The 26,221-nt window shown below is 36.1% G+C and overlaps 1 protein-coding gene and 1 long non-coding RNA gene across 2 annotated transcripts; one reads left to right on the forward strand and one right to left on the reverse strand.

The window, feature by feature from the left end:
• Positions 1-14,449: 14,449 nt before the first annotated feature.
• On the forward strand, positions 14,450-17,963 carry LOC133816573 (uncharacterized). The gene is made up of 3 exons (XR_009885340.1): positions 14,450-15,103; positions 15,186-15,264; positions 17,749-17,963. It is a non-coding gene; the product is annotated as an uncharacterized LOC133816573 (long non-coding RNA).
• Positions 17,964-24,703: 6,740 nt separating this feature from the next.
• LOC133815253 (uncharacterized) lies at positions 24,704-25,750 on the reverse strand. The gene is made up of 2 exons (XM_062248109.1): positions 25,569-25,750; positions 24,704-24,878 (listed from the first exon to the last, which is right to left on the reverse strand). Exons 1-2 carry the CDS (start codon positions 25,748-25,750, stop codon positions 24,704-24,706), a joined length of 357 nt encoding a protein of 118 aa, XP_062104093.1.
• Between the last annotated feature and the right edge of the window lie 471 nt (positions 25,751-26,221).

Below are 26,221 nucleotides of genomic sequence, written 5' to 3' on the forward strand. Positions count from 1 at the left end.
TATTTGTATGTGATTTAATATTTATATATGTATATGATCATGGTTGGTATTAATATTTATTAAAATGGATCCATATATTTTGTTGTGTACATTTGATTTGATCATTTATTACCAACACTATCCTTGTCTAATAATGTAATCAAGGCAAGCAGTGTTCAAGTCGCTCAGTGGTTGTAAAGCCAAATATGGTGGTTTCCTCTTCTGGCTGTGGAGCATTCACATTAGCCTGGGCATTTGCTTGTTCTCCTTCCTACTCAGCTTGTGCCCCACAAGGTCGTGGTCGTGGAGGCTCCACAGAAGGTGGCTGAAAACTATGCCCAGTGGGTTGAGAAATAGGCCCCATACGTTTCATATAATAGTCACTAAGGTACACCAGCACCTCCCATACCTCACACATTTCCGTGATCATACCCATGTCCCAATCCAGCAGTAGTATGGAGGCGGCATAATTCACGGATACTGGACCGTATCACTCTCCCAATATCCACCGAGAGCCCCTTCATAATGGCATATATCAGTACCCACTGAATCAATCCCAACATCAGATAGATGAGTATTAGGCATAAGCCTAGCACTCACGAATAGCATCCAAGCGCGGGCTACCCTATTCATTTGGTATCTTCTAAAAGTCTTTGGCTGCCCCTCTTTCATCACAAATTGGGATCCAGGAATACCCAAAGTTTCATTCACATCGTCCCAATCAATATTCCAAGAAGTGACCAACTGATGGTATTCATCCTCCTCTCTCGGTATCACCGGTAAGCCATACAAAGCATCAATATTATCCACATCACACTCCACCTCAATCCCCCTACAAAATACCTTCCTATTCCTAGAACCTGGAAAGTTGGCATTGAATTCATATACCATTGGACAGTTGACCTTGGTCATTTACTTCTCCACAAAAGTCTTCCAATTTCTCCCTTGAATTTCTTGTCTAGTAGTCTCATAAATGTCATTTTGGAAGAGAGAATCCTCATATTCCATACCTCTCTCCTTAATGAGTCCCTGTAGACAACACTTTTTATGATGCTCAAAAGCATCCTTATCAATGAACCTTGAAGAATCATACTCAACCGGAAGTGGTGGTTGTGGAATGGGCTCGGGTAGTGGTTGTGGTTGGTGGGATGTGGAAGCACTGTTGTTTTTCTTGGTAGTGGCTGCCCTAGATGGGTTCTTCCTAGTGGCCATATCTCAAAAAATTAGTATTAGGGTTTAAGAAAATCGGGCAACACCTCCCCTTAAAAATTGATGTCCCAAATTACCCAAGACAGAATTTCCAATGAAGGTGGATGATAATAAAACTTACTCGCCCTTGGAAGACTAGAACCCTTGATGTAGACAAATCTTGATCGAATGTATGTCTTTCCCCAAACTTCCTCCTTCTTTCTTCAAATTTAGAAATTTGATGAATCCTAGGGCTAGGTTGATGGATTAAAGGTTAGGAATGATGAGAAATTCGTAATTGATGGTTGAGTTGAAGAACTTTGGGAGTGGGTGTTGGATTTTTAGAGAGATTGGGGAGAAATTAGGATGAGAGAATGGGTTAGAGGAGTGAGAATGAGAGAGATTGAGAGAAAATTCGTAGAGAGAGAAAGTATCTTTGAATTATGTGGGAAAAATGAGGGAAAGGTTGGTTTATAGGCTGATACGGGCGCACCGCGGCTAGTGCTTTTCCATGCCGTAGCCTGCCTCAAAAAATTTCCCAGAAGTTGCAGCCCTTAAAACTCCATGCCGCAGTCCATGTTACCCCTCGAAAATTCACCACTCTCTTACTTTTCCAAGCACCGCGACCCTAATGAGCATGTCGCAGCACTAATTCACCTATAAAAAGTCCCCTCTTCTCTGACTTCGCCAGGGTCGTGGCTCTAAAGAGCATTTCGCGGCCCTAATTCCCACTTTCATTTTCTTCGATCCCGACATTCCCAGAAGTCGTAACTTAGCTAAAGTAAGTCACGACTTGGCCTCCACACGAATTTTTTTCAGTATATTTTTTCACGATTTTCACGGATCCTAAGTACAACCTAATTGAAACTTAAGCAAAATAAATATTACAACTAAAAATTAAAACTTAAAACCCAAATTGTTCCAACAAAACATAAAGCATAAAAAATAAAAACATAGGAATGCCTCCTATAGCGATGTCTTTTACGTCTTTTAGCTGAACGGTGGCTTCCCTTCTCAAAGGGGTCTTAAAATCACTACAGACTTTGCCTTTTCTACTTGGCCCTCAATATAGTGCTTTAACCACTGACCATTCACCTTAAAATTCCCTATCTTCTCGCTATGCATCTGCACTGACCATATGGAAGTGATACCACCACTGTGAAAGGTCCCGACCACCTCGATTTCAACTTGCCCGGAAATAATTTTAACCTTGATTTGTATAAGAGCACTTTATCCCCCGGCTGAAAGTCTTTACGCAAGATACGCTTGTCATGGAAGGCCTTCATCTTCTCCTTATAGATTTTAGCATTTTCATAAGCCTCGTTGCAGAACTCTTCTAGCTCATTCAGGTCCATGAGCCTTTTATCTCCAGCTTTATACAAATCCACATTCAGTTTTTTTACAGCCCAGTATGCACTATGTTCAAGCTCCACAGGAAGATGACAACCCTTCCCAAATACCAAGCGATATGGTGACACCCCTATGGGTGTTTTGAAAGCAATTCTATATGCCCATAAGGAGTCATCAAGCCTCTTTGACCGGTCGTTCCTTGACGTATTCACAATCTTCTCAAGTATACTCTTTATTTCCCGATTCGATACTTCCGCTTGGCCATTTCCTTGGGGATGATAGGCCAATGCAGTGTGGTGGCAAACTCCATATCGGGCACATAATGCAGTGAAACTGTGATTGCATAAATGACTCCCTTTACCTAGTGATGCACACGGGGCGAGGAATTGGCGGGGAGTGCTCCCCCCGTCCCCGTCCCCGTCCCCGTCCCCATTTATATTTTTAATCCCCATCCCCGCTTATTCCCCGTCGGGGGCGGGGTGAGGAATCCCCTATTGGGGCGGGGAATCCCCACGGGGAACCCATTTATTTTTAAAAAATTAAAATAAAAATCGTAAATTATATGTAAATTAAAATATTGCACAATATTTATTATTTAAAATATTAAATATTATCCTAAATAAAATTTAAAATATTAAAAAAGTTACTACTATACTACAATAACAAATAAATAAAGATATAAAATACATATAAAATATTACAAAAATATATAAAAATTTAAACGGGGCCCCGTTGGGGCGGGGAGTGCTATCCTCGCCCCCGCCCCATTTAACATTCGGGGATTGAAAATCATCCCTGTCCCCGCCCCGTTCCCCATTTAGATGGGGATTCCCTACCCCATTAGGGGCGGGTCCCCGCGGGGCTCCGTCCCCATGGGGAAAATGTGCATCACTACCTTCATCCCTTATGATTACTTAGGGAGTTCCAAACCAGGTAAAAATATGCTTATGCAAAAATTTCAATACTACCTTCCCATCATTTGTAAGAGTGTGTAATGCCTCAAAATTTTACTTAGCTAGATAGTAGTAGTAGTTTGTAGTATGTTAGTTTCCGTGGATTTTGGTTCAAGTCGGGACTTAGTTGGAAACTCATAGCAACAGTTATGGATTTTATAAGTTTAACCTATAGTTTAGAAATATTAATTATAACATAAGGTTTGATTAATATTGCTGGTCCTAGAAATATTGTTTATTATAACCTATGGTTTAGATAGAATTATTAAGAATGTGACACTTGTCATAATCATGTTTGTTAAGGATTTAAGTATTTTTTATGAATAGTTTAATTAAAAGAAAGATCTAGAAGCTCTAGAACCTTCCAGCAACTATTAGGATAACATTTTGACTCAGGCAAAGTTGTTTAATCAATTCAAATTATGCTGAAAGAGTGCAAATACGTGTTTGATATATCAACATATGCCGATATATCGTAGCTATAGGGGTCGATATATCACCTACAGGAGATACGAAAAACACGTCGACTTCGCACGAACGCAAGCACGAGGGCTCGGGATATGGGTCTAGGTGATATATCGCCCTTGGGAGTGAATTTTTGAAACTTGAGGATTTAATTTTCAAAACAGCCTTAACCACTTGGACTTGCTCTTGAACGGTTTTGACCGAGTTCTGGGCATCTGCTAAACGAAAATTCAAATCTTTTTTATTTTATATTCATTTATTTATTCAAATTAAAAGGGGTTAGTTTCACTCCTTGAACTCTATAAATAGGACCTAGTACTCAGCCATTTCCTTCATTCTTCAAGCATTGTTCAGAGCCTCCAAGCTGCTAAGAATACTATGGAGAGAAACACTTGGGTTTTGGGATAAAAGCTTTTCCAATCTAAGCTTATCTAAACACTTAGGAAGTAAGATATAGTGTTATTTCAGTATCGAGGTGTAGATCAAAGTCATAAGTTCATCCAAGGTATTCCTGTCCTTAAGGTCAGTTCTCCATAATAATATTGTTTTGTAATATTTTGTTAGGAAAATATGTAATATTTTGCATAGAGTTGTAACATATTATTATCATTTCCATTGAGGCAAAACATATTTTCCTTTGTTAGGAAAAATTGTTTTTCCTCAATGGAAATTAATAATAATATGTTACAACTCTATGCAAAATATTACAATAAACAAGGATTGATTAAATAAAGTGTTACAACTCTATAACTGAAAATACAAATAAAACAAAGGAAATGAAGAAGATGATGAAGAAGAAGAGAATAGAAAAATACAACTCTAAGCAAAAGGTTACAAATAAATTAAAGTGTTTGAAACAAAAGAAAAGAGAAGATTACAACTCTGGAACAAGAAATACAAGTAATAGGAACAAGAGAATAAGAAGAAAACAATACAATAGAAAGAAGAACAGAAAAACAAGAAACTCTCACTTACACAACCTAAGTGAAGAGAATTGGGGATCACCAACTTGAACAAGGTTTAAAACCTTTGTCCAAAAGCTTATTTCCCCCTAACTCAAGCACTAAGGGATCTCTCTCACATATTGGAAAAGCTTTATGGAATTATCAAGCCTCAAGGTATTTCTAGCCAAGTGCTCTAATGGATAGAAATGTTGTGTCTTTCAAGTGAGCTATAGGCTCCTATTTATAGAGTTTAGAGATACCCTTTGAATTTCAAATTCCATCAACCCCTATGGCTGTTGCCAATGTTTAATTGGATTAATATGGAATTAAAAATGAGATTTGGGAGCTATTTGGGTTTTTTGAGCCGTTCAACAAAGATTGAAAAAACTGAAAAATTGGTCAGTTTTGGCCTGTGGCCGCGGCCACTGAATGTTGGTGGCCGCGACCACCGACCAATTTCAGCACAAAAAATGTGTTGTTTTTCCAAACGGTTCCAAACCCTCCCAAATGATTTTGTTACTCCCAAAACACATTATTGGGGTTAAAATCATATCTCTAACAGCCATATCACATATGGCTTTATGAAATTCATCTCAATATTGTGTAACAACAATTTTACACAATAAAGGGTAATATTTGGAAGTTACAAATTTGTAACATCAAATATGTTACATTATTTGGATATATCTCATATATCTAAATATTGTAACTCTCTATTATATGTTACAATATGTGACACACTTTGTCACATTTATTTAATCTAAAACATTATATTATAAAATAATATAATATTACATTATATTATAAAATAATATAACATTCCCCCACTAGATTAAATAGTTATCTATTGTAACACTTATTTAATCAATCATTATATTTTGAAATATAACATTTCCCCCACTTGATTAAATAAGAACTCTCTCTTATAGGAGTCATTGCATTAGTGCATAAAGCAAAGTGTTTTTCAACTTGAACTTTACTATAGTGTAATTATCACAAAATTTGTCGAAAATTAGGTTGCACTAGGCATTGAACCATCTTTTCATGATGACAAATCGGTGATAACACACACACCTTTGCGATGTTCACTTGAGACATCTATGTCTCGCTTTGCACCATTAATGGCCATGTGCACTTTCCATTCATGGACGTTCTTGAGAATACTCCCAATTCTCATGAGAGGCGGCACCACCCCTAGGTCCATATAGGTAGAATTCTTACAGTATTTCGTTACCAAAAATACTTGTCTTTACAAGACTGAATTCTATTAAAAAAACATTTCGGTTTTAACCCTCCACTTAGTAACACACAAGTACTCAATATCTCAGATGGGACTTGTTTTGAGTACAACTAATATTCACTTGATTGACTTGTTGTTACCTATTGAACCTAACACTAGTTGAATAACTAGTGTTACGATAGGTTACCATCAATCGTGAATCTCTTTAGGGAGTTTAAGTCCCATCCCTCGAGATGATGCAGCCACTAAATCCCTCGTTAGTGGCTTAGTGAAAGGATCCGCCAGATTTTCACTTGTTCTCACATAGGATATTGAGATGACTCCTCTTTGAATCAATTCTCTTACATATCCATGTCTTAGACTAATGTGTCTAGACTTCCCATTATACACTCCGCTGTATGCTCTAGCTAATTTCGCTTGGCTATCACAATGTATCGATATAGTAGATACATTATCTTTGATTAGGGGAATCTCTGTCAACAGATCCCTTAACCATTTGGCCTCTTTGCCGGTAGCAGCTAGAGCTATGAACTCTGCTTCCATAGTGGAATGAGATATACAGGTTTGTTTCTTGGAACCCCAAGAAATTGCACCTCCACCAAGTGTAAATACCCAACCAGTTGTGGACAAGTTGTCCCCAAGATTGGATATTCAACTTGCATCTGTATATCCTTCTAATATCGAAGGAAATTTGGAGTAGTGAAGGCTTAGTCCTTTGGTTTTCTTGAGATAACCTAGGACTCTTCCAATTGCCTTCCAGTGATCCACACTTGGATTACTTGTAAACCTACTAAGTTTACTTACCGCAAATGCTATATCAGGTCTAGTACACTGGGCAACATACATTAGACTCCCTATAGCACTAGCGTACTCCAATTGAGCCACCGCTCTTCCTTCATTCTTCTCTAGTTTTACACTATGATCGAATGGAGCATTGGCATCTTTAACCTTGAGATGGTTAAATTTGTTCAATACTTTCACAACATAATGGGCTTGCTCTAACGCAAAACCCCCACTATGTTTCTTTACTTTGATACCGAGTATGGTATCAACTTCTCCAAGATCTTTCATCTTGAAGGTTGATGATAGAAACCTCTTCGTTTCTTCTATCCCTTTCATGTTATTACTTAGAATAAGCATGCCATCCACATATAAGCAAACAATGATCACATATCCCTTACAAGTTTTGGAATACAAACACTTGTCTCCATTGTTATGTCAAAACCCATTAGACATGATAACTTGATCAAATTTCTCATGCCATTGCTTAGGAGCTTGTTTCAATCCATATAAGGATTTTACAAGTCTACAAACTTTATGTTCATATTTTGGTAGGACAAACCCTTCGGGTTGTTCCATATAGACCTCCTCATTGATGTCACCATTAAGGAATGTCGTTTTGACATCCATTTGATGAACATACAAGTTGTGTATAGAAGCTAAAGCGAACAAAATTCTTATAGAAGTTGTTCTTGCAACAGGCGCATAGGTATCGAAATAATCGATACCCTCTTTTTGCCTAAACCCTTTAGCTACTAATCTAGCTTTAAAGATTTGGATAGTGCCGTCAATGTGATATTTTCTCCTAAATACCCACTTACACCCAATTGGCTTAGACCCCGGTGGGAGGTCTACCAATTCCCAAGTGTTATTGGAAAGAATGGAATCCATCTCATCATTGATGGCTTCTTTCCAAAATGCACTATCTCTTGATTGCATAGCTTCTCTATAAGTCTTAGGATCATCCTCAACGAGAAGTACAATAGGAATTTTCCTAATGACTTCCTCTCTATTTCCTTCTACCATGTAGAATGAAATTCGTTGAGAATCTATCTCATCCACCACTAGACTTTTATGATTTTTAAGCCTTTGACTTCTTCTAGGTTCAAAGAGTTGTTTTACATCCTTTTGAGAATTCTCCTCTTGAGAATCAACTTTGGATGTAGAAGCTTGAGAATTGTTCTCATATAACAAATTCTCCTTTAGAGATGTTGAAGCTTGAGAATTGTTGTCACATAACATATTCTCAAAGAATTCAACTTCTCTAGATTCAATCATAATATTAGACTCTAAGTCTAATAGCCTATAAGCTTTACTATTATTGGCATAACCAACAAAAGCACACTTTATGGCTCTTGAACCTAACTTTGTTCTATTAGGTTCGTTTTTCTTGCAATATGCAAGACACCCCCACACTTTGAAGTACCCTATGTTGGGTTTTCTTGCTTTCCATAACTCATATGGAGATATCTCATTTTTCTTCATCAATATTCGATTAAGAATGTGACAAGCGATTAAAAGCGCTTCACCCCATAAGTTGAAGTTCAACTTAGAAAACACAAACATAGAATTTATCATCTCTAGATAAGTCCTATTTTTCCTTTCGGCAACACCATTGTGTTGTGGTGTATAAGGTGCAGTGCACTCATGAATTATACCATTTTCTTCACAAAATGTATTGAATTCATTAGAGAAGTACACTCCTCCTCTATCACTTCTTAGCGCCTTAATCTTTTTATTTAGTTGATTTTCAACTTCTAATTTATACAATTTAAAAGCATCAAAAGTTTCATCTTTATGCTTTAAAAGAAACACATAGGTATATCTACTAAAATCATCTATAAAAGTAAGAAAATACCTTTTACCACCTCTAGTTAAAACACCATTTAATTCACAAAGATCACTATGGATTAAATCTAGTAAATTAAATGATCTTTCTACACTAGGAAGATGTCAATTTAAACACTTAAATCAAAGAAAATAAACCCTCAATGATTTATTTAAACACTTTGATTTCTAATGCTTTGGTTTAAAATTATCTCCTCATTGAGATTAATTTAAACATATCACAATCTTTAACCAAAAAGGAATAAAATTCTCTTCAATATTATTCACCATTGGTGTAAAGATTCAAAATTGATTCTCCAATTTTGTAATGTCTCCTCATTGAGACATTGAATATTTAAGAATTATTGTCACTAAATAATTCTCAAATATATTTCATTTGACCGCACTTTAGACTATAAGTCTATTGAGTCAATATGTCATCCCACAATTTGAATCCACATTGATCAATTTTTCTTGCAATAGCAAGATACTTATCAAAAGATGTAACCTTTTTAGATTCATCTTTTCTTATCTCATAAGTTGAGATGGTCAACACTTAAATGAGAAATTTTAATTTCTCAAATAATTCTCTTTATTTACCAAATAAATGGTAACTCATCACATTGCAATAATATAGGATAAAACATATTTATATTATTATCACCTTAATAATCATATTATATGGCACACCATAATAATCATGATAATTCTCATGTATATATCAATATACTTTTATATATTAACATAATTATGTCTCAAAGAAATTTCACATAATTTGTCAACATGTAGCCATCATATTAGCATGCATTTTGAATCTCATAATTATATTGTAAGTATATCACAAATATCATACAATAATTTACATATCTATTGATTCACAAAATCAATATATAGGCATGTCAAAAGCTACCTAATTACCATGCTTTATAAATTCTCAAAACATAATTTTCATGTCAAATGTATGGACTACTATCTCACATATAGCATACACATAAGATTAACAATCACTAGATTATGTAGAGCTTCTCAAAAGTTCACTTCTAAGGATTTAACTTTCACAAATAGATGTGTAACCTATGTTACAATATATCTCATATTATATTAACATGTTAACATTTACACAATTATTCATATATCAACATTTGGAAAACATGTTAATACATGAAATAAAATTTCATCACTATTATATAAAATTTACACTTACCTTGTCTTACCACCAAGTTCAATTGAATCCATGAAACCTATTCCACCCTACTAGGTCTTGGTTCATGATTTTGATAGTCTCACCTTCCATTGAAACAAACAATGGGAATAAGCTTTTGAATGTTAGGAAAAATTGTTTTGCCTCAATGGAAATTAATAATAATATGTTACAACTCTATGCAAAATATTACAATAGACAAGGATTGATTAAATAAAGTGTTACAACTCTACAACTAAAAATACAAATAAAACAAAGGAAATGAAGAAGATGATGAAGAAGAAGAGAATAGAAAAATACAACTCTAAGCAAAAGGTTACAAATAAATTAAAGTGTTTGAACCAAAAGAAAAGAGAAGATTACAACTCTTGAACAAGAAATACAAGTTATAGGAACAAGATAATAAGAAGAAAACAATACAATAGAAAGAAGAACAGAAAAACAAGAAACTCTCACTTACACAACCTCAGTGAAGAGGGTTGGGGATCACCAACTTGAATAAGGTTTAAAACCTTTGTCCAAAAGCTTATTTACCCCTAACTCAAGCACTAAGGGATCTCTCTTAGATATTGGAAAAGCTTTTTGAAATTATCAAGCCTCAAGGTGTTTCTAGCCAAGTGCTCTAATGGATAGAAATGTTGTGTCTTTCAAGTGAGCTATAGGCTCCTATTTATAGAGTTTAGAGATACCCTTTGAATTTCAAATTCCATCAACCCCCATGGCTGTTACTAATGTTTAATTGGATTAATATGGAATTAAAAATGAGATTTGGGAGTTATTTGGGTTTTTTTGAGCCGTTCAACAAAGATTGAAAAAACTGAAAAATTGGTCAGTTTTGGCCTGTGGCCGCGGCCACCGACCAATTTCAGCACAAAAAATGTGTTGTTTTTCCAAATGGTTCCAAACCCTCCCAAATGATTTTGTTACTCCCAAAATACATTATTGGGGTTAAAATCATATCTCTAACAGCCATATCACATATGGCTTTATGAAATTCATCTCAATATTGTGTAACAACAATTTTACACAATAAAGGGTAATATTTGGAAGTTACAAATTTATAACACCAAATATGTTACATTATTTGGATATATCTCATATATCTAAATATTGTAACTCTCTATTATATGTTACAATATGTGACACAATTTGTCACATTTATTTAATCTAAAACATTATATTATAAAATAATATAATATTACATTATATTATAAAATAATATAACATCCTTAAGTTCAGTTCTCCATAGTTCTTTTATTTTCTTTTCTTTCAGACCTAACTCTTGTTTATGATTCTTGATGAGGTGCTTAAGTTCCTTGAACATTAAGGTTTTTGGTAAGTTTCTACTTGGATGGTTTAGTTCTCCTTTTCATCTCCTTTCTCTTTAGAAACTCATGGTTTTACTGTTGGTTTTAGGAGTGTTCCAAATCTCGTTCTTGTCTCCATATCCCGGTTTTTGGTAAGGAAAATAGGTTAGATTATATGTGTTTATATGTTTATGTTATGATATGTTTTATGTTATGATATGATATGTGATATGATATATGATATATGTTGTAGTCCTTGGGAATATGACTTGCTTAGATAGCAAGCCCCAAGAATTTATGTTGTAGTCGCTTGGGCATAAGACTTGCGTAGAAAGCAAGCCCTAAGAATTTTTATCATTTTCATGGGTTAGAGTTATGATTTACCCTACCTCGATTAGTTGACAGAGGACCTAGATGGGTTATCATATACTATAGTTGTGATCTAACCTACCTCGATTAGTAGACAGAGGACCTAGATGGTTTTATCACATACAATGTTAATGAGTTAATGGCCATTAATATTGTAGTCCTATATGATATACGTTTTTATAGTCATATGTTTTATAGTATATGTTTATGATATAGTCTTGTATTTATGATATATGTTGTTAGTAGATTTTTCTTGCTGGGCATTAGGCTCATTCCTTTCTTTTTAGAATGATGCAGGAAAATGAAGATGGAAGGCAGAAAGGATTCGTGGCAGCTTGGCATATGTGTTGAGGATGAATGGACTGCTAGAAGATCGAGGATGACGTTATTTTTAAGTCTTTTGAATTATGTTTCTTTTTTATTTCCGCATTTAGTATTTAAAAAATTAAAGTTTATGTTTTATGTTTTATAACACGGTGATCCCATACCATATTTTATATTTCATACCTTATTTTGTATTTCGTACAATATTTTGGGTTTTGAATAAAGTTCTATTATTTCTTGATGTATGTATTAAAATTAGTAGCAATGTGATAGTAGTTTTTAATGGTCCGATGTCTTAGAAATAGTCGGGTCATTACAGAGTGGTTGCATCTTCCACCCATTTTGATACATAATCCACAGCTAAGAGTATATATTTATTATTAAATGATGACGGGAATGGTCCCATAAAATTGACCCCCCACACATCAAATAATTTCACCTCGAGGGTTCTTGTCATAGGCATTTGGTCTCTCCTAGAGATGTTCCCGGTTCTTTGACAACAGTCACAGCTTTTCACAAATATATTGGCATCCTTGAACAATGTAGGCCAACAAAATCATGATTGCAAGACCTTCGCTGCTGTCCTAGTTGCACCAAAATGACCAGCACACTATAAAGTGTGATAGTGAGTCAATATAGATTGCATTTCCTCCTCAGGCACACACCTTCGAATCACTTGGTTTGCACAGTGACGATAGAGAATGGGCTCTTCCTAATAATAGTGCTTGACCTCCGAATAGAATTTCTTTAATTGTTGTCTTGACATCTCCGGAAGTGGAACCTTGGCAACCAAAAAGCTCACATAATCTGCAAACCAAGGAACTCCCTCATCATTACTCACAGCAAAGAGTTGCCTATCCAAAAAATCATCATCAATTTGAACTCCACTAGCCTCATTCTCATTCTCCAGCCTCGATAGGCGATCCGCTACCAAATTCTCAATCCTTTTTTTGTCCCAAGTTTCCATATCGAACTCTTGTAGCAACAAGACCCAACGAATCATGTGTGGCTTAGCATCCTTCTTGGTCATAAGGTATTTTATTGCAGAATGGTCTGTATACACTATTACCTTATTGCCAATTAGGTAGGGTCTAAATTTATCAAAGGCTAATACTATGGCTAGTAACTCTTTCTCCGTGGTGGCATAGTTAAGTTGAGCATCATTAAGAGTCCTACTAGCATAGTAAATAGTCATGAATACCTTATCTACACACTGTCCCAACACCGCTCCCATTACATAGTCACTTGCATCACACATAAGCTCAAAAGGGAGATCCCAATCTGGTGATACAACAATAGGAGCAAAAACCAATTTCTCCTTCAGCGTGTTAGATGCCCTTAAACATTCATCATTAAAATCAAACACCACACCATTCATGAGTAGAGTGGATCAGGGCTTCGAAATCTTTAAAAAGTCCTTGATAAATCTCCTATAGAATCCAGTGTGGCCCAAACAGCTACGAACCCCCTTAACTGACACCGGTGGAGGTAAGTTTTCTATTGTAGATATCTTGGCCCTATCTACCTCAATACCATGGCGTGAAATCTTGTGGCCCAAGACTATTCCTTCTGTCACCATAAAGTGACATTTCTCCCAAATTAATACCAAGTTTGACTCCTCACATCTTTTCAAAACCATCTCCAAATTAGCCAAACATCCATCAAAAGAGGACCCAAAGACTGAAAAGTCATCCATGAAAATCGCTATACCTTTTTCCACCATGTCTGAGAAGATAGACATCATACATCTCTGAAATTTTGTTGGAGCATTACACAACCCAAACGACATTTTGATGGTACCCTGAGTACCCATTCAAGAAACAGTAATAACGATGGTCTGCCAATATGTCCAACATCTGATCAACAAAATTCAAGGGGAAATGGTCGTTCCTGGTTGCCTTATTCAGTTTACGGTAGTCAATACAAATTCTCCACCCCGTCATCGTACGAGTTGGAATAAGTTCATTATTATCGTTCTTAACCACTGTCATACCACCTTTCTTCGGGACCACCTAAACAAGACTAACCCATGCACTGTCAGATATTCGGTAAATCACCCTTGCATCCAACCATTTAAGGATTTCCTTCCTTACCACCTCCTTCATCGAAGGATTAAGCCTCCTCTGATCATTGATACTAGGCTTACTATCATCCTCCATTAATATACGGTGCATCACTGTTGAAGGGCTTATACCCTTAATATCCACCAAAGTCCACCCAATAGCTAGCGTGTGGGCCCTCAACAACCTAAGTAGCTTCTCTTCTTCCATAATAGACAAAGAAGCTAAAATTGTAACGTCCTACGTTTTCGGGTACCTTTAAACGACTCGGGTCAGGATTTTTCCCCCGAGTTAAGAATATTATTTTAAATAATATTATATTTTGTTTGTAAGTATTCCATGAGTTATTGCTAGCCAAAATATGAATTTTGTGATTTTAAAAGTCAAGATAAGACTTTCGGTCCTGGACTGACACAAAAACCCTAATCGGGTAAAAATCTCGGAAAATAAAATGAAAAATCATGGAAATTATATTTTGGGCATAAAATACATTCATAAAAGTTAAAGTTTGGTAAAAAATAATAAACCTAAAAGAAAATGGAAATTTTAAGGCATTTTGTGGTAAATGCCTAATTTTGCCGAAATGGGGAATTTTATTCCATGAATGGACCTTAGGTTAAATTTTATTATGTGATTAATTAAATTTAAATGTGAGAGACATTAAATTTAATTAATTAATGTTAAGTTTGGTGATTAAAACTTAATAAGAGTGAAAAAATGTGTCAAAAGCCAATTTGGACTTTTCTTCTTATGAAACCTTTATTAACCTTTATAAAAAATAAAAAAAATAAAAAAAAAATTAATGATCACATATATGGCAAAGGGTGGCCGGCCATGTGCTATTGTAGAGTGGTGTGAACCCAATTTTATAAAGTTTAACTCCCATTTTAATTAAGAAGTCAAGTGGGCAAGTGGGTAGAAAAGCACTCAAGTATTTTGTGATATTTTGAAGAGTTGTGTGAGCCATTCTAACCCCCAAATCCGACCACTCTCCCTCCCTCATTCACTCTCATCTGATTTTTGAAGACTCTCTCAAGTGTTCTCTCAATTTTCAACCCCAAGAACACCAAAGAAACTTGGAAGCTAAGTCTTGGTCTAGGAAGGGTTTTCCCTAAGGTAAAATTTCATTAATCTAGACTTTTGTCAAGTTTTAATCATAGAGTTTCAAATAGCTAATTACCTATGTTGTTGGGGGAAGTTGGTTAGGGTTTTTGAAAGGTTTTGGAGGAGCCAAAGCTAATAGGAAGGTCCAAACCTTAAGCAAGAACACCAAAGAGGTAAAAAGTTTACTTTTGATGATTTTGTTGTAGGGTTTTTAGTTTTAAGCATTATTTTGTATATTTAATGCTTAAAGTTTCTTGTTGGTGATGTAATAAGGTTATGGTAGTTGTTTAATAATTTTTATGATGCATGTGTATTGATTTTTGAAAATGGGAACCAAAACCCCCAAGGGTTTTGTAGGATACCCTAAAACAAAACATGTTTTGAGCTGTGACTTCCAAGGGGTCAAGCAGCCACTGTATATTGGTTTTGTAAAATTAAATTGTACTGTGATGTTTTTGATATTGAGTACATAAAATTGAGCTTTTGAAACACTAAAAAATGTTTAGAAATGAGTAAGTTATGCTATTTCAAAGTTTAGGTAAAAAACAGTTTTTTCGTATTCTTATTTTCGGAACCAAGTTTGGACAGCCACTGTATAGGGCAAATGAACCCAGTTTTTTCTAAAATTTTGTGGACATATTTCTGGCACAACCTATTATTTCACTGTAAAATTTGGTAAGAAAATATTGAATGGTTTGAAAGTTATTAACTGTCAAAGTTTGGAAAAAATAAGGACTTGAAAATAAGGTCATTTTTACCTCATTGTTGGAAAATGATTTCACCAATCAAAAATGCTCATTTTGACCTAAGATTTTACAAAGACCTAAATGGCATAACAAAAATGGAATTGGGAAATTTTGGTAACAATTGGGTAAGTAAATTTCAAGTTATGAACTAACGAAGTATGTAGTTAAAAATGTGAAAAATAGGTTTTTCACACTTAGTGTAAAAATGAGATTTTGGAACATAAGGTAAAAAGTAAAATCTTGCTTATTTCAAGATATAAATTGGTAAGTCTTGAAATCATATTTTCACTAAAATTACCCCTTTGAGTTTAAATGAATTATTTTTATTAAAGAGTTTTTATTCTTTCTAAAAATAAGAGATTTAATTTATTAATAGTTAATAAATTAAAAGAGGGTTTAAAACCCTATATTTTGAGAAAATAATTAAATGAATTATTTTTCTAATAAGTAAAAATTGATTAATTGCTTTTGGAAAATTTAAAGAGTTTATTTTCTTTAAAAATAATTAAGGAATTTATTTGTATTTTCTGGATGTAATACCGGCTAAAATCTTACATATTTTAACCGACTAGTCGAAAGTGCGGGTTAATAGCGATACCTTGAAAGAATAAGATTTTTAGCGGGTTGTGGGGAAATACCATTATGATACCCGAGCCTAGGTATCGAGACCTTAGGATAGGTCTCCCCGAGACTTAGGGTTTAGTCTCGAATATTTTGTATGACTTTCCTTAATAGGTTTAAAACCAAATAAGGATTATAAATCCTTACAAATGACTTTTATTAAAATGACCAAACTGCCCAAAATAATAATAATGAATTATGAGTGCCATAATTAATCCGAGTATACTGTATGGATAACTACAGTATTGGCTAAGCATAACTGGACTGAACGTTGGAGGGTGAAAACCTGCTGAGCGCTAAGGACTCCAAGTAAGTCAACTTATATTGTATGGCTGCAACATGAAATGATTATTGTCTTGTATGTTAGTATAGGGATACATGCACATATATAGGCTGTCATAGAAAGTTGCTTAGAGACGTTAGTCTAGTGAGTGCTGATTTAGAAAATATGAACGGTAGAAGTCCGTCTTATCCTAGACGGTTGATCCCCGTCACACTGCTTGATTTTATTTATGTCCGGTTCATTACCACGACGAGTGGCCATGAGATGAGGATAAGCTGGTTAAACCTAGGGGCGCCAAGATAAATGGGACCTAGGGGCCCTCATGCTTACTTAATCATTGGACGGTTAGAATCCGAGCAAGTGCTCTGATAAGTTATTCCCGAATAGCAGCCGTGAATATTGGCCATTCAGTGAGAGTGCCTAGAGATACTAGGGGTTGCCAAGATTGAGTGAGGCTGAACACCCTAGGGGCAACTGCTCACCAGCACCACTGATTAACATAGAAGTCTCCGTAAAACAGTGTAAATTGGATTACACTCTTGAATAAGTAGCGATGCCCTAGGTAACACGATAGTTACCCTTGATGAGAATATTTATTGGCTAGATCTTAGTGTGGAGACTCGGTTCTCTTTTACAGATTAGCAATTATGTTGGAGGGCGCGTTACGCCTGAATTGTTGGAAATTGTCGAGCGTTGGTCTCGAATTATGTTGTGATATAATATATCTGCTTGCTCTGGGATTTTCTAAGTGCAGGGATATAATTGTTGATAAGATATTGTTGTGATATAATATATCTGCTTGTTCTGGGATTTTTCTGAGTGCAGGATTTTTATCTAGTTATGAATTAATTTATCATTGGTTATCAGGCATGACCATAAGTTTGCCAGGACGCTTTAGCGTTCTTGAAATTGATTGTGTAGGGTCCGGATCCCTAATTCTCTACATGCTTTGTTTGAAAGTTGATCTTACTAAGCGTTTTCGCTTACCTAGTTGTTTCATGTTGTAGGTAAGGGCAAGGGCAAGGCAGAGCAGTGGACCAACCTTTTGGGAAGCCGTTTTATTTTTGGAAATGTTGTGTAATTTTCCTAAACAAGGCTCACTCTACTCTTTATAAAATATGTTGTAACTAAATGTTAAGTATGGCCATACGACTTTTTAAAAAGTTTTTTTTATACAGGTTTTTGAGACATTTTGTTAAATGAAAACATTTATATTTCCGCATTATCGAGTCTTGAAAATCCGGGTCGTTACAAAAATAATAACCGGTAGTGTGTTGTTCTCACCCAAATATTCATACCGAAGGTGATCAGGCAACGTCTTTAACTCAAGGATTGGTGGCTTCTCAATAGATGGGAGCGGTCTCTCAGGCACTTGCCCTAATTCCACATATTTCTTTTTATAAACTTTCCCCACTGAGTTCAACCACTTAACATATTCTCTGGCTTTAGTACCATCATACTCCTCTTGACTTGACCCCTTCACCTTGTTCATCCATTACACTGACACTGAAATAATTGTCACTAGCACGAGGGTAGGTTAAAGCTTTAAAGACATTAAAATCTACATCATCACCTTATACTCTGAGCCTTAACTCGCCTTTCTAAACATCAATCAAAGCTTGCCTCGTGGCTAAAAACAGTCTTCCCAATATAATAGGCATGTCCTCATCTTCCTCCATATCTAATACAATTTACCAATAGCCTGTGCCTATTCCAAAGGCAAATCATTCACATCTGTTGAGCAACTAGCAGTGCTCGGGCACTGCTCATAAGAATGAGGATTGTTGCAAAAATTATAGCTACGAAAGTGCACGTATCACAATTCAGTAATAATCTTGGTAAAACCAAGTATCGCCCTCATGGACTGAATCACCAATTACCAGTCAAATAATCTTTTTGTTCTATTTGGTTAATTAAACTTTGATTCTTGTAAACAAAGCAGAGGAAAATACAAATAGCAAAAAAAAAAAATACTCAAGAACTCAATAGAACAATAAGTAATAGCAAAACCTTGAATTTAAATAATGAGAGAGTAATTAGGGCATTTAATCTCATCAACTATCCTCCCTATTAATCCCTAATACAAATTGCCAATTTTTTCTTATTTCTACCTATTTCAATAAACGAGTTGACCAAAGCAATTTATAATCATATTATGAATTATAAACTCAATCTAAGTGAAAATTCCCTATATTTCTATGGTAAATTTAATCACAAAGACTGCAATAACCACAAGAACTCAAAAAGATAGTTACACAATTAATCTAGATACTCTCGTTCCAAATTAGAATTGTGTCCTAAACAACCAAAGCAAATTCAAATCGCACTTTTCAGATTTTGATTAAAAAACATAAAGATAATGACTATAGATGGTCAATCTATAACCAATCAATAAGCACATATTGTAAGGAATTGAAAGGAAGACGAAGAAGAAATGATAATTGTATTAGTTCATAATAAGGATTCAAGTGATTCAACTAATAGCCCTAAACAGAAAATTAGTTCATAATTGTCATTCTAATCACAAATAAATTCAAGAACAACATAAAGAAATAGATGAATAACAAACACTTGAGAATTCTCCAAGCTTTTCAGCCACCAAAACTATCTCACTATTCCCCTCTATCTGTCCTCTCCTTCGGTTTTTCCCTTTTTTTTTCTATAAAACCTAATTTTTTGTTTTTAAGAGAGGCGGGTCGCGGCTCTACTTGCACCATGCCACGGCATGTGTCCCTAATTCTTGAGAATTTGCACCTATAGGTCGCGGCTCTCCCAAAGCCATGCCGCGGTCCGAGTCTCTGATTTCTGGGATTTAGCTCTGCAAAGCCGCAGCCCTCCTTAGCCATGCCGCGGGTCGAGTCTCGACTCCGAAACATTGATTCTGTTAAGAGGTTGGTCGTAGCTCCAAAGTGCTTAAGCCGCGGCCCTTAAGAAATTCTTCAACTCATGCATTTTTAAGCTCGAAAAATCACCAATGCCTTCAAATCATGCCGAGATCCATTCTTTGTCGAAAAAAACACCGAAACTTGGATATTTCTTCTCTTTTTGAACCAATTTCCTCCAAGTAATTAAATCTTCCTTTTTATTCACAAAAACTGTAAAACAAACAAACAAAAGCATAAAACTGCACTAAATGAAATAAAAACAACATCAAAGACTACCTAAAACACCACATAACCATGCCAGAAACTAGACTCAACAAACTCCCCCAGACTTAACCTTTACTCGCCCTCGAGTAAAGATTGATTTTAAACTTAAAACATAACACATCACAAACAGTTAAGCCTCCATAATATTCACATTGCATTGTCATCATTCACAAAATATCAACTGCATTTTACAACCAGTATTTTAGTCCGATCACTCTAACAATTAACCTGAATGCCTCAATTGGAAATTAGAATATGATTTACAAATTACAAAATGAAAAATTAGAATGCCTCATACATGTCTCACTCATACCAACAATCCAATAACCAATATTCAATATGCTTGCATACTTGCCTTTCTCCACTAATGTCAACAACACATGCTTTGGAATCAACAGGACTTTTAAGGTTCATAACAACGTGGCTTAGGTAACGGTAGTTGAAAAGACATTTAAGCTTCATTATACCATAAGCACATCAAAAACCAATCAAACCAACCTCCTTGCCTTTAATAATCATCCCCCAATTCACTAATTTTCCAACAATTGAGAAATCATAAAACAATGCTTCACCATCACTTTACGTAATTATTTATCACTATTTTAGTCTTCTTTTCCTTTTTTTTTTCTTTTCTCATTTTTTTTGAAGAAGAATGGTATACATAACTTAGTGATGTTGCAAGAACTTTTACCTTTCTCTCAATCATTAAAATACATCATTTATCCACATCTCGACAGTTTCACCCAATACAATTCTTTCCCCCAAACTTATTTCTAAGTGTATGGCATAATTCAAGGACAATGGAAAATAATAATGGATACATTTTTGGCCTAATAGTGTGGTTAAAAAATTAATCAAGCAAGTCAAGTCACAAAGGGGCAACTAAGAATAAAATAATATCGGTAAGATTGAATGGCTCAAACGTTCCAACAAAATTGCCTAAATCATTTTCCAACACATGTGTCATTAAGGATTTCATCTCAAATGACAAGCAATGAAAGCTCTATCCTATTCCACAATTCATTCCTCATCCCCAAGTAAAACATGTATAACATAGGCTAATTACTCACATTTACACAACATATTCAAATTTTTAAGAAGCATTAAAATTAATCCAAAGAGTAATCAAACCAAACACATGATTATTCACACAATCGCTATTTCACAAGTGATGGCAGGCAACATTATTAAAGAAATTTCATTGGCTTAACTTTTCGACACAAAAGACAAAACTAAACTAAAAACATTAAACTAAAAAAAAAGAAATAAAAATGATAAGCCCCTCCCCCAAACTTAAACTTCACATTGTCCCAAATGTGACATGAAGACCATGAAGAGAAAACTTACCTCAAAGACACGCCGCATCAGTATGGCGGTGGTGGTGGTGGTGGGTTGTATGGGTGAAACTGTGGTGCAGGGGTGAAGTAGTGTTCATCTGCAGAACTCATCGTTCACCTAGTGACCAAAGCATTCAATTCTTCCCCATAAACACGCCTATACTCATTCTGTTGTACCAAGTAATCATTGTAATGTTGATTTTGCGCATGATGCGACTGGATTAAATACTGATTTTGGTGGATGATATAATCCAGTCGATCATGTGTATGCTGAGTTTGTTCATCAATAGGCCCACCAAGTGCCAAATGTGATGCACTACTACTTGGTCCCCCCTCATCAGTGGCCCCTATACCAATTGGATCAATCTCCTCCCCATTTCCACCTCGCAGACGTTTAGGTGCTTGGCCAGGTTGTGGAGGCTCAAGAGTGGCTGGAGGAAAACCATGAACGATAGACTGAGTGATAGGCTTCATGGGCTTCCAAATTATGTCTCCGTCAAGCACTGGCACCTCATAAGTCTCACACAACTGAGTTATGAACGTGCCATGTGCCAAGCCAGCAGTGGTGTTAAACTTACTGATGTTGTGAATGCTATACCTGATTATTCATCCCACATCCACTGATTTTCCCGTCATGATAGCGTAAACCAAAAGGCAACGCTCTCGATCAATAGAAGATACATGAGGCTGGGCAGCAGACGAGCACTCACAAAATAAGCCCAAGCACGGGCAATCCGATTCAACTGCCAGCGGAATAAATGCTTTGGCTCACCACCATGATAATGAAATTGAGCCCCCGACAAGCTCAATGTTTCTGCCATCTCAACATAATCAACCTTGCTAAAATGGGCCAACTTCCAATGTTCATCTTCAGTGGCTGAAATAGTAGGGAGATGGATCAAAGTATTAAATGAATCAATGTCGGAAGGCTCTGCCTTGCCTCGAACAAAAAATTTTTGCTCATCATCTTCAGTGAGGAAATTTGCATAAAACTCATATAGTTGAGAGTAATTAGCAGTATCCACTTGCAATTGCTTACAAACTATGCCCCAATTACGACACGCAATTTCAGCTCGGATTGACTCATAGGGGGAGTCATTAGAGTATGGTTCCAATTGGTACTCCATCCCCCTTTCCGGAACAACCGATTTCCCATTAATTCTTTTAAACAAATTTGCAGCCTCCTTAGTTTAAAAAATTTCTGTGTTAATTTCCATGATTCCATAAGTACAAAAATAGACCAAATTTTCAAAATTTACGAGTGCACAAATTTAAACCTAAACTTTTGTTACAACTAGACTAAAAAGTAAAGAAAGCAATAAAAATATATGGGTTGCCTCCCACGAGCGCTATCGTTAACGTCATTTAGCTGGACGTTGAACTCCTCTTCACAGGGGCTTCAAGAGGATTACTGACTTTGCTTAATCAAATGCACTGCCCACATTTGGCTTCAACCTTTGTCCATTCACCTTAAAAGGATCTCCATTCTTTCCTTGCACTTCCACTGAGCCATATGGAAACACTCTCACAACAGTAATAGGGCCTGACCACCGGGACTTCAATTTTCTAGGAAATAATCTCAACCTTGAATTAAAAAGGAGTACTTGCTGCCCAGGTTGAAACTCTTTTTGGACTAGGTTCTTGTCATGCCAAGCTTTGGTCCGTTCCTTATAGATTTTTGCATTTTCGTATGCCTCATTACGAAATTCATCAAGCTCATTCAGTTGCAAAACTTTATTCTCACTAGCAGCATTCCAATCAAAGATTAACTTTTTCATTGCCCAGTATGCCCTGTGCTTTAACTCAACTGGAAGATGACAAGCTTTTCCAAGACCTAAGTGATATGGAGACATACCTATCAGTGTTTTAAACACGATTCTGTAAGCCCATAGTGAATCATCCAACTTCTTTAACCAGTTTTTCCTTGAACTATCCACAATCTTTTCAAGAATACTTTTCACCTCCCTCTTTGAAATTTTAGCTTCGCCATTTGATTGGGGGTGATATGGCAATGCAGTGCGGTGGTAGACACCGTAGCGAGCTAAAACTGCATCAAGTTGTTTGTTGACAAAATGACTCCTTTCATCGCTAATGAGAGCTCGGGGTGTACCAAAACGAGTGAAAATATGTTTATGGAGAAAGTTTAACACAGTTTTACCATCATTGGTCTTCGTAGCAGCAGCTTCCAACCATTTTGACACATAATCAACTGCTAGCAGGATATATTCATTATTGTAAGATGGTGGAAATGGACCCATGAAGTCAATGCCCCAAACATTAAACAGCTCAACTTCCAAAATCACATTGAGGGGCATCTCATTTCTCCTTGAGATATTACCAGTGCGCTGACACCGATCACAAGCCTTGACAAAAGAATTAGCATCTTTAAATAGGGTTGGCCAATAAAAACCACTTTGCAATACCTTAGTTATTGTTCTTGTGGCTCCAAAATGTCCACCACGTTGTAAATTGTGGCAGTGGGCAAGAATAGAATGCATTTCATCCTCAGGTACACAACGGCAAATGATTTGATCAACACAATGCTTATAGAGAATAGGCTCCTCCCAATAGTATTGCTTCACCTCAGAGTAAAATTTCTTCAACTATTGCCTTGTCATCTCAGAAGGCACAACCTTTGCAACAAGGAAATTCACAATATCAGCAAACCAAGGCACAACAGGATTTTCACTCACCCCAAATAATTGTTCATCTGGAAAGAAATCATTTATCTGCATAGCTTTCTCATTCTGACTATCTTCTATTTCAAGTCTTGACAAGTGATCAGCTACCAGGTTTTCAGTACCCTTTTTATCACAAATCTCCATATCAAACTCTTGTAGCAATAGAACCCATCTGATTAAGTGAGGCTTTGCATCTTTTTTAGTCATCAAGTACTTGATAGCAGAGTGATCAGTATACACAATCACCTTATTACCAATCAGATAAGGTCTGAACTTGTCAAAAGAAAATACTATGGCTAGCAACTCTTTTTCTGTTGTGGCGTAATTCAACTGTGCATCATTGAGAGTTCTACTAGCATAGTAAATGGAGCGAAATACCTTGTCAATACACTGCCCCAAAACTGCACCCACGGCATATTCACTAGCGCCACACATCAATTTGAATGGTAAGTCCCAGTTTGGGGCCACCACTATAGGTGCATATATCAGCTTCTCCTTGAGTACCTTGAAAGCATGAAGGCACTCCTCATTGAAATCAAAAACCACACCATTCATCAATAGTGAAGAGAGAGGCTTAGACACTTTAGAAAAATCTTTGATGAATCATCGATAAAACCTTGCGTGGCCAAGGAAACTTCTTACACCTTTCACTGACACTGGAGGTAGTAATTTCTCAATTGTTGTAATTTTTGCTTTATCCACCTCAATACCATCTCTAGAGATCTTGTGTCCCATAACAATTCCTTCTTTTACCATAAAATGGCATTTTTCCCAATTTAACACTAGATTTTCTTTTTAACAACGATTCAATACATTTTCCAAGTTACCCAAACACATATCAAACGAAGAGCCAAAAACAGAAAAGTCATCCATAAAAATCTCAATACTTCTCTCCACCATATCCAAAAAGATATCCATCATGCACTGTTGAAATGTTGCTGGAGCATTACATAGTCCAAATGGCATTCTCCTGAAAGCAAATGTGCCATAGGGACATGAATGTTGTTTTCTCTTGGTCCTCTGGTGCAATAGCAATCTGATGGTACCCTGAATACCCATCCAAGAAGCAATAGTAGTTGTGGCCTGGTAATCTATCAAGCATTTGATCAAGGAAAGGCAAAGGAAAATGATCCTTCCTTGTAGCCTTGTTGAGCATGCGGTAATCAATACAAATCCTCCATCCCGTCACAGTTCTAGTTGGAATGAGTTCGTTTTTTTCATTCTTCACTACAGTCATACCACCCTTCTTTGGTACCACTTGCACTGGGCTCACCCATGCACTATCAGAAATTGAGTAGATCACCCTGACGTCCAACCATTTAAGAATCTGCTCAAGTACAACCTCCTTCATCGCTGGATTGAGTCTTCTCTGAGCCTCTATAGATGGCTTGATATCTTCCTCCAATAAAATTTAATGCATTACTGTTGAAGGACTTATTCCTCTAATATCCACCAATGTCCACCCAATGGCCAATTTATGATCCCGTAAAATCCTCAACAATATTTCCAATTCAGTTTTTGAGAGGCCAGTTGAAACAATTATAGGTAAAGTCTCCTTCTCTCCCAAGTGTGCATAACACAAATAATCCGGAAGTGCCTTTAATTCCAATTGCGGTGGTTGTTGAATGGATGTTAATGGTCATTCAGGTCCCTCGCTAACTCTTCAAACTTCTTCCTGTATGGTTGGTAAGATTTGATCCAATTTACATATTCTCTCATCTTAGCATCATCATCATCTACCTCACCACCTATCAACACCGCCCTTAAAGCATCACTATGCACACGTCTTTTCAAGATTAATTTATCTATCACATCCACACTACAGAAACTGTCACTAGCCATTGGATACTTCATTGCCTTGAAGACATCAAATACCACCTCATCTCCTTGAACTCTGAGTTTAAGCTCTCCCTTTTGAACATCAATAAGAGCTTGGCCCGTGGCTACAAATGGTCTTCCAAGAATAATAGGCACATCCGTATCCTCCTCCATGTCCAGAACGATAAAATTAGCAGGAAAAATAAACTTATCCACCTTCACAAGAACATCTTCAATGATACCTCGTGGATGTTTCACCAATCGATCTGTTAATTGTAGAGTAATTGTTGTTGGTCTTGCCTCACCCAAACCAAGTCTTCTGAACACAAATAAGGGCATCAGATTATTACTCGCCCCCAAATCACACAATGCATGCTTACATTCAAATTTTCCAATTGTGCAAGGTATAGTAAAGCTCCCAGGATCTCTTAACTTTTGGGGCAGCTTCCTTTGCAATATTGCACTACATTCTTCAGTGAGCGCCACAGTTTCATA

The sequence above is a fragment of the Humulus lupulus genome, chromosome 2 (assembly GCF_963169125.1).
Source record: "Humulus lupulus chromosome 2, drHumLupu1.1, whole genome shotgun sequence".
In the NCBI taxonomy this organism is placed as follows: Eukaryota; Viridiplantae; Streptophyta; class Magnoliopsida; order Rosales; family Cannabaceae; genus Humulus; species Humulus lupulus.

Excerpts from the sequence above, each read along its gene's own strand:
- LOC133815253 (XM_062248109.1), bottom strand. The coding sequence starts at position 25,750 with ATGGCTAGTGACAGTTTCTGTAGTGTGGATGTGATAGATAAATTAATC. Across the intron at positions 24,879-25,568 it reads TACAGGAAGAAGTTTGAAGA|GAGAATGCCATTTGGACTAT; the intron begins GTTAGCGAGGGA and ends ATTTGCTTTCAG.